The sequence below is a fragment of the Mus pahari genome, chromosome 6 (genome assembly GCF_900095145.1).
Source record: "Mus pahari chromosome 6, PAHARI_EIJ_v1.1, whole genome shotgun sequence".
Lineage (NCBI taxonomy): Eukaryota > Metazoa > Chordata > Mammalia > Rodentia > Muridae > Mus > Mus pahari.
Genome location: NC_034595.1, coordinates 67168539 through 67178342, shown reverse-complemented (window position 1 = coordinate 67178342; position 9804 = coordinate 67168539). Strand labels below are relative to the sequence as shown.

The window sequence follows — 9804 nt, the reverse complement described above, 5'->3', positions numbered from 1 at the left end:
AAAAAAAAAAAAGAAAAAGATACGTGCAAAGGTAGAACAGTTTTAAAAACAGGATGAGGAAAACAGATTAGGGCATGGCGTGGCTGGTAGATTTCCAAGCTCATAGCTAGTTTTTAAATAACAGCTGTAGTCTGTGGCAGACCTGGCGAGAGGATTGAGGCTTCCCACAGAGTAGGCAGTTTTAAGTCATGCTCAGTCACTCACCTGAGCAATGGCATTTAGTGGTCTGCCTTCTCCCTTCCCTTTCCTTTCATGATAGAGTTTTATTGTGTTGCTGGGGCTGGTCACAAGCTTGCTATGCAGCCCAAGTTGTCCTTGAACTTACACTACTTTCAGCCTTGTGAGCATCGTTGGGAGGACAGGTGTAGATCATTATGTCCAGTTAAGTTAGTGTTCTGTAACAAGGTTGTTGGTTTTATTTTGTCTGTGGGTTAGTTAGTTGGTGGTTCTGCTTGCTTATTTGGGCTTGGTGAGATTCACCCCTGTGTCTGTAGCTCTGATTGCCTGATTAATCTGTGCTGTGTAAGGACCTGAGCAGGTACCACTAGACTCTGCTAAACTAACTCTCTCTCTCTCTCTCTCTCTCTCTCTCTCTCTCTCTCTCTCTCTCTCTCTCTCACTAGATTGGGCTTGTTCTCTGGCAGTGCTGGGGTACTCTTACCACTTAGGAGGCATGGGCAGAGGGGTCACTAGTTCAAGACCAGCCTGGGCTACATAGCCCATCACTTTGTAGTTCAGGATGATTTTGCGCATCTGGGCCTCCTGCCTCCATCTCCTGAGTGCTAGGATTACAGCCACTGCTCCCAGCTTTATTGGGGCCATTTCACAATCACTACAGTACAGAAGTCAAACTCCAAACTTACAAGGGTGCTGGGAGGCTCCAGGCAACTGAGTCTAAAGACCCAACAGTGCCTTGTGACTTGGAAGCAGCCCACGCTGACACTGCTTCTACATGTGACTCTTTACACACTGGGCTGGAAGTTCCAGTATTAGTGTTTGTGCTACTCTAGCAAGATGCCCAAGGCTAGGAAATTTACAAAGAAGAAGAAAAGTTTTCTTACAGTTCTTAGAGGGTGGGAAGTCTAGATCAAGGCATAAGTAGATTTGGTGCTCAGTGGGGACTTGTTCTGGCTCACGGGTGGCATCTTGATGCTGTCACATCAGATGGCGGGAAGAGGCAAAGGAAGACTTCGAGGTGGAAGGCGGTAGGTAGTTCTCCTTCCTTATGCTAGGCTCTGTTAGAGCCATCCCCCCATCCCCCCATCCCTACAACTCTTTATTATCTCATTCTTTTATCCCAGCATTTATCTTTTTTTTGTTGTTTTGTTTTGTTTTGTTTTTTTGTTTTTTGAGACAGGGTTTCTCTGTATAGCCCTGGCTGTCCTGGAACTCACTTTGTAGACCAGGCTGGCCTCGAACTCAGAAATCTGCCTGCCTCTGCCAGCATCTCTTATATAAGGTTATTGATATAGCTGGGGCTGGAAAAACGGCTCATCAGTGTTGATATTGAGTACATACTGCTCTCACAGGGATCCGAGTTTGTTCTTAGCACCCCCACATCAGGGTGGCTCACAGCCTTTTGGAACTCCAGCTCCATGGGATTTTGTAACCTGTCTGGTCTCTACTGGTACACACACACACACACACACACACACACACATACACACACACGGCAGTTAACCCACACAGACACACATAAATAAAAACCATTAAAAACAAGTCTTTAAAAATACATTCTTCATGAGATTATTCCTGAGCTAACACTTCTCCAAAAAGCCCCACCTTCTAATACCTTCTTAATTAGGTCTCAACATAGCAGTTTTGGAGTAACACATATTAAAGCCACAGCCATAAGGATGACACCTATGCTAAGGAGAAGGCCTCAACTCTAGAGAAAGAACTACAGGCAACTAAAATGCTGAGAGAGAGAGAAAAAGTCTTTCCCAGGAAACAGCACACCAGTTGGTTATCCGAAACCAAATGGTTAGCCCTGAAAACACACATATGAGTAACACAATTTAGACGGAGCAGGTTATAGTTATGGATTCAGGAATAAATTCATACATATGAGTATGTAAGAAAAAATAAGGTTATAAATCGGAAAGACAGCAAAAGGGGGATACATGGGATTTGGAGGGAAAAGGAAAGAGGGAAATGATTTAATTATGCCTCTATAATATACACAACATATATTAATATATATTTAAAAAATCCATAACTCCTTGTAGCAAGACCTGTTGTCTCCTTGTCTGTGTGCCTGTGTCTATGTCTGAGTCTGTGTGTGTCTATCTGTGTTTTCCTCTGTAGCCCCTAGGAAAGCTCACACAGATGAAAGGGAGAGAACAATTTAGACACCTACCCCCACCCTCTGGTGCCTCTTGTGGTAGCTCATGCCTTTAATCCTAGCACTTGGGAGGTAGAGGCAGATAGATTTCTGAGTTCGAGGCCAGCCTGGTCTGCAAAATGAGGTCCAGGACAGCCAGGGCTACACAGAGAAACCCTGTCTCTAAAAGCCAAAACAAAACAAAACAACCAAAATGAAACAACTACGCAAACTAGAAACCCCAAGACCCTCCTTTAACTCCTAGAACAAAGATTTCAAAAACCTCTGGAATATGCACAGCTGACTTTGGGGGGGAGGGAGGCGCTTCTATCCCTAAACAGATTTGCCTCTCCCCACCTCCCAGAGAGCTTAGGGAAATATTAACATCTCTTCAGTTGATGTTTAAGACACACATGACTTGGCTCAAGGTCACCAGTTACTTAGGGAAGGACTCTGATCATGTTCAGGGAAGCCACCAAGATTCATTGTAGTGGTGTTGTATGAAGGTCAACTCTCCCTTGAAGGAATGGAGGGGTGCAAGGGACTTGCCGTTCTGGTTCCCACAATGGTGTACTGTTGCCTCACCTCACAGTGAGCTACCTTCCAAGGTAGAGAGCTTTGGAACCCTCTCCCCAGTGAGCGTCACATGAAACTGCTCTTCCATTCTGGGCTTTATGCTCCAGCTTGCATGGAGCAATCCTCCTTCACACTGCCCTTTCCCCAAACACCCTGAGTTGCATCACAGTCATAAAGGAAAGAGATAGCATTTATCAGCATTTATCATACATCTTATCACTGGTGAAATGCTAATGCAATCTCCTGCTGTGAGCTAACTTGTTTAAGGCTCACAGAACTCTGTGATTATGTGTGATCCCAACCGTGAAGGAGAGAGGCAGAAGAGGCTAATGTGACTTGAGTCACAGTAAGTAGTAGATTTAGGGTTTGAGTCCAGGCAGTCTGCTTCCTGAGCCTCTCAGACCAGAAAATCCCGCTCAGTGGGACTCGATTTTTCTAATAGCAATGCTAATTTGGGCTAACATGCATGGGCGGCTACATGCTAGACTATAAAGGCTCTGTTACATCCACTAATTTCTTATACAAGTGCTAGAGTGTTGAGAGGTATTGTTATCTTTATTTTACAATTAAGGAGACTGTAAGGCCCAGAAAAATCACACAAGGAGGGATAAGTAGATAGTCTAACTCTAGAGTGCTACAGGCCCAATTCCTGGCTTTCCAGCCCAAGGGCCAGAATCCAGGACTCTGGAACTATACAGCATGGTTTTTTAATTGGGTGGTTTTTTTGTTTTGTTTTGTTTTGTTTTGGGGTTTTGGAGAGAGGATCATTCTATATTTCGGTTTCAGGCTGACCTTGAGTTTGAAACCCTCTAGCCTAAGTATTGGGGTTATAAGTCTGCACCCCCATGGCCTGCTTTCTAAGGCTCTTACCAGGTCTGGATTTATTTCTGTTTCCCCTGACTCACAGCAATGGGCTGCCATTCAGTAGCAGGGGTCAGTGGAAGACTGAATCACAGCATCTGAGAAAGTGAGATATCAGGAGGGGGTCCTCTCCACAGGCCACCCACCAGAGCCTCCACGGGAGACTTAATCAGCCCAGAGCTCGCTGGTGAGTCCTCCAAATCCACTCTTACCTCCACTCCCACCTCTTTTGTAAAGTAAATCCAATTTAATATGTTCCCAGGGAATTTACTGCTCAGAGAAAACCATCATTAACAGCAAACACAAAGAGGTGCTTTGTAAACGGGTCCCTAAGGCAGCAGGCAGGAGGACAACAAACTGGGCCACTAGGGCTAAGAAATGACCCCTCTCCCAATCTATATCCCTAGGGGCATTGCAGGCACACCCAGCTAAATTACTCTGAAAGTAATAATGTAGTTTCCCTTTACAATGAAAAGAAAGGCCAGTGTGGTTGCTTACAACTTTAATCCCAGCATTTAGGAGAACGGTAGAGACGGGTGTATCTCTGTGAGTTTGAGGCCAGCCTGGTGTGTGTGTGTGTGTGTGTGTGTGTGTGTGTGTGTGTGAGAGAGAGAGAGAGAGAGAGAGAGAGAGAGAGAGAGAGAGAGAGATTGGCTTTACTAACAGAGAGAGAGAGAGAGAGAGAGAGAGAGAGAGAGAGAGAGAGATTGGCTTTACTGACAGAACCTCACAGGCTCCTGACACTCCTCCTCTAAGGTATACATAATAATTACCACCCATATCAGATTCAAAGGTGAAGAAACCCAGGGACTTGAGTTTCCATCCGGAGTTCTGAGTGCCTTACTTCCAGAGGCAGCAGTGGTTATGCAGCCTTAATGGTTAAAGCACCTGCTTTGAATAAGACTTTAGTCTCAATCTTCCTCAGCCACCAGTGTGACTCAAAAAACCCATTTAACCCTTCTTGTCCTCAAGTTACTTCACTAGTAAAGTGCAAAATGCCTTTCTCACAGGTTTTCTAGATGGATAAATGAGATGAGTCAGATAAAATTCTGTGACAGCAACCTAGCCATAATTAGGGTGTGCATGGCCCCAATTTACGCCCCCCCCCCCACCAGATCGGTGGAGAGTTCGCTGGTTCAGACGAAGTTGTTTCCTGGGTGTGGCCCAGGAAAGGATGAGCTATGGGGGATCATCTGTGTGAAGTGGATGAGGAAAAAGATGTAGGTAGCCCAGAGTAAAAGGCTCAACATCTGGAGGGTGGGTAGAAAATGAGAGGCCACACCTCAGAACTTCCTGCAGTCCAGAGCTAGGAAAATGATGCTGAGACGTTGATAAGGTTCACTGCACCCGGTCTGTTCTGGCCAGCCTGTTCTGAGGACCCTGGCTTAGCCCAGTTTTCGGCTATAGGGCGGAGACGAAGTCAGGGGCCGGGTCAAGGAAACCGGCCGCCCTGGTGCTTTGGAGGGCGCCCACGCGGAGCTCATCTCTTCCGCCTGCCTTAAAACGCTGGCACGCCAGGAACCAGGCCAGCAGAGGTCTAGGCTTGACCTTGACCGTTGGAGCTGCTAGCTTGGCTCTCGCTGCCGGGCAACGGCGCGCTCCCCGCGGGCCCGCGGCTGCGCCTGCCCCTCCCTCAAGCGGAATCGCGGGCGATCCAGGCCGGGTTTTGCAGCGGAGCTGTTGGTGTGCGCGTGCCGAGTCCTCTCGGGTGGCGGTCGGCTGCAAGAGATCATGGTGCTGAGCGAAGTGTGGACCGCGCTGTCTGGACTCTCCGGGGTTTGCCTAGCCTGCAGCTTGCTGTCGGCGGCGGTGGTCCTGCGATGGACCAGGCGCCAGTCGGCCCGGGGCGCGGTGACCAGGGCGCGGCAGAAGCAACGAGCCGGCCTGGAGACCATGGACAAGGCGGTGCAGCGCTTCCGGCTGCAGGTGACAAGGCGGGGGCTGGGGCTGGGGCTGGCATGGGAAGCACGGCGTGGGCAAGACTGCGACTTCAACTGCCCGGACGCCAGAGGGCTGGCTGGCTGGCAGCGCAGATGTGAGCCCCGGAACAGACCCCCCCCCTCCCTGGAGCTAATGCATTCCGCACTCTTTCTGCGCCAGGTGCAGCGCAAGGGGAAGCGGAAAAGAAAAGGACAGGTGGTGGAGCCTGGGCGCTGTACTGGGTCAAAGAGGAGCTTTGTCCCACTCCAAAGCATCTCGATAACCGACTATCAAAACGCTGGGGGGAAAAAAAACCGTTAGCGTGAGAATCAATAGAATTCATTAGGGTTTAGGACTTTGGAATCATGGAGTGATGATGACCCAAGATGTAACGTCGATGGTCCAGGGTTTAAAGTTCATGTTTGTTAGTTTGTACATGGGGAGCTTAAAAGAGGGATGAAAATAGACGCCTATGTGCACAGGGAGTTAGTGGCCAAGTCCCTCCCTGTAAGTCTTCTAGATTTCTGCCGCCCACCCGCCTATAAAACACCTCACAACCCCTTCTGCGAGCCTCCTTCCAGCGGCTTCTCTGGATGACCCGGTCAACAGGCTTCGCTTCTCCCCATTCCCCCTTTGGACATTTCAGTGTGTACATTTGGAGGGATGTGATAAAAGAGTCGGTGGGAAGGAGAAAAGATATCTGCAGTAGGGGACCTTTTCCTCCTGTGGCACACTGACCCCAGTTAAAATCCCAAGTGCTGAGAGCTCTAGGTGTTTTTGGGTCAGTATTGGGGAGGAATGCAGGCGAAAACTGCATTTGGCAGGTCCTCAGTTGTCTCAGTTGAGTGAGTTTTGAGCAAGAAGTGCAACCAAGTGTGTTATGGAATGCTAGTTTATAGCAATGGAGAGCTAGGAGGATTGACTGGTCTCGGGATACCCAGCTATGCCCTGAATGCCGGCAAAACTTTGGTTGGCTGTAATACTCTGAATTACTCCTCACCGTCACTAAGTCCAGCATGCATCTTATGTCTCTATTGAAATAAAAGTCTCTTGGTTCCAGCCTACCCAGGCAGTGCTTGGAGCTGGCTTCTCCTAGTTTGGGAGGCTCAGATCCCACACCGGCCACCTCCTCTACCTGAGCGAGCACAGGTTCTTTGGTTATTCCTTGATGGTACATGGTGGAGGAGCCTTGGCTGCTCCTCCATGTCCTTCTGTGCAGCCGGCTTTCAGCACAGCTTGGGGAGCAGGCACAGGAGTCTGCCCACAGTTTCTGCCTACGAGAAGGATGACTTCTAGCCATAAGGAATCCATTTGGCTGGGCAGCTGGGAGAAGGCTGGATCTTTCTGCATTGCACCTCCCCGATTTCATCTAAAATAATTGCCCTTCAGTCTCTTGAAGAACTGACAAATTTGCTCTTTTTCTTTGTTTCTTTCATTCTTTCTTTCTTTTGTCTTTCCTCAAGACATGGTTTCTCTGTTTAGCCTTGGTTGCTCTAGAACTTGCTCTGTAGTTTCTCTGTTTAGCCTTGGTTGCTCTAGAACTTGCTCTGTAGACCAGGCTGGACTTGAATTCACAGAGATCCACTTGCCTCTGCCTCCGAAATGCTGGCATTAAAGGTGTGTGCTGGCCTCCGTCACCACCTGGCAAGAATCTTGTTTTTTTTTTTTTTTTTTTTCAAAGAATGTTTTGGACAGAAGTTTTGGCTCTAAAATGCAAATGCTATTTGCATAACTTCCTGAAGCCAAGATCTACCCTCAGATACCAAATTTAGCTTTTTCAAGAAGGGAAACTACCTTTGGTTTTCTTGCTTGTTTTCTTTGTGTCTTAGGGCGTCTTGCTTTCCAGCCTGGCTTTGAACTCACAATATAGCATAGGATGCATTTGAACTCCTGGTTCTCCTACCTCAGCCTCCCACGGGCTGACAATGTGTTATCGCACTCATCTTTCTTTGTGCTTTGTAGCAAATAGTAGACATGCTTGTGTTCATATTATTGTTCAGTTCTCCCACTACCTCGCTGTGCAGACTGAGCTAGAGACCCGCTCAAGAGACCCTCCCGTTTCAGTCTTTGATACCTGGGACTTCAGGTTTGGCCTACCGTACCTGACTAGGGGTTCGTGTAGTCCTTACGGGGATGCTTAGGAGGTAGGATTTTGTTGTAAAATCAGCCCAGCCTTGGATTCAGCCCTTTCCGAAGTCTCTCTTCTAATGCTTTCTCAGCCCATAGCAAGGGGCACCTGGGGAGATGGGACCCGGTGTTCTGGGAGGACAGAGCCGTCTGGTTCCTCTGATAGATACCATACAAAGTTAGCTTTGTGCCAAGGTAGACACAAGCTAGATGGCAAGTAGGACATGAGCATCTCTGAGTCACAGTGGTTTACACAATGGTTCACTTTTCCAGACTCAGGAGCAGCTCGAGAGAGAGGGGTATTTCTGGTTACTGTTGAACAATGGAAGCTTATCAGCAATGACCTCTCTCCTTCTTTCCCCAGATGCCCCCCCCCCAGTGAGCTTTATTTATTTATTTATTTTAAAAAATACTACTTTTTAAGTTTTTTTTATTTGTATGAATGTTTTGCCTACATGTATGTTTGCGCACCATGTGCATGCCTGGTGCCTACAGAGGTCAAAGGGGCATCAAATCCCCTGCAAATGCAGTTATAGAAGGTTGTGAGATACCATGTGGGATTGTGAGAACCGAACCCAGGTCCTCTGGAATAGGAGACAGTACTACAAACTTCTGAGCCATCTCTCCGGCCCCTCTCCCCCATTGTTTGTACACTGCAGACAAGAGCCACAAGAAACAGACCGTTAGCTGGAAGAGATGTCATGGGACATGATTCCTGCCCCGGGGCCTTTGCACATGTGGTTTTGTTGTGCTGTCTCACACCTTCCCTTGGTAAAAGTTTACTGATCCTACAAATGGCTCTCCCTTCACCAGATCCACTGTGGCTCTGTCTCCGGCCTTCTCCAAGCCTTCCGGGCACGTTTCTTTGAAACGATTCCATTGTTGAATTGAAAGCCTGGTTCCACCATTGAGAATATCTTCTTCACCATTGCTGTGAACAAGTGGAGACAGTTGAAAACAGAACAAAAGAGATAAAAACCCAGGAGTCTGAAATGAGGACACTAGGTGGTTCAGGAGAGGGAGAAGCGGTTGAAAGAGGAGCAGTGTGAAAGATGGGTACAGCAGCGCCTTCTTTAAGCACGTCTCAGTCCTGGGTGGGCACACAGTTAGCTGGAGGAAAGCAGTGCCTGGCTCTCAGTTTCCCATGCAGAATCAAGCTCCCTGTTATTCACAGACTGGTCTCTCTCTTCTCCCTCTCTCTGGTGCAGACTTACTTTGGTAATTTGGGAGAGAGATGATGTCTCAATTGCCTGATGCTAACTGAAGATTTAAAAATAGCTGTTAGTAACCATGTCATCTGCTGTCAAGAGGGAAGGCACTGAAATCTGTGCGAGAATGGGAGTCGTCTTAGGGCTTCTGTTGTGGTGGAGACCATGCTGTGCAATGACCATGGCATCTCTTTTGTTGTTTTGTTTTCGAGACAGGGTTTCTCTGTGTAGCCCTGACTGTCCTGAAACTCACTCTGTAGACCAGGCTGGCTTAGAACTCAGAGCTCTGCCTCACTCTGCCTCCTGAGCACTGGGACTAAGGTGTGCACCACCACCATTGGCAACTCTTAAAAAGGACAGAATTTAATTGGGGTTGACTTACATATTCAGAGGTTTAGACCATTATCGTCATGGCAGGAAGCATGGCACACAGGCAGACATGGTGCTGGAGAGGTAGCTGAGAGTTCTACATCTTGAGTGACAGGCGGCAGGAAGAGAGAGACTCTGGGCCTGGCGTCAGCACCTGAAACCTCAAAGCCCACCCCCCAATGACATACTTCCTCCAATAAAGCCACACTTACTGTAACAGGGCCACACCATCTAATAGTGCCACTCCCCTGGGATCAAACATTCAAATCTGTGAGTCTATGGAGACATAGACTTTCTATTCAGGCCACCAGAGGGGTTGTTGATAACTCTGAGGTGATGTGTGATGGGAGGGAGTTTGTAGGCATCTTGATTGAGGAGGGAGAGGAGGGGGAGAGGAGGAAGAGGAGGAGGAGGAGGAGG

The 9804-nt window shown here is 48.0% G+C and overlaps 1 protein-coding gene across 1 annotated transcript in view; it reads left to right on the top strand.

Annotated features, from left to right (window-relative positions):
• The first annotated feature begins 5229 nt into the window (after positions 1-5229).
• Faah (fatty acid amide hydrolase) overlaps positions 5230-9804 on the top strand; it is a 20204-nt gene continuing 15629 nt past the window's right edge. Inside the window, exon 1 of the mRNA XM_021200518.2 lies at positions 5230-5686. Within this exon, the coding sequence (XP_021056177.1) occupies positions 5492-5686 (195 nt within the window). The 5' untranslated portion in view covers positions 5230-5491. The remainder of the gene's footprint in view (positions 5687-9804) is intronic.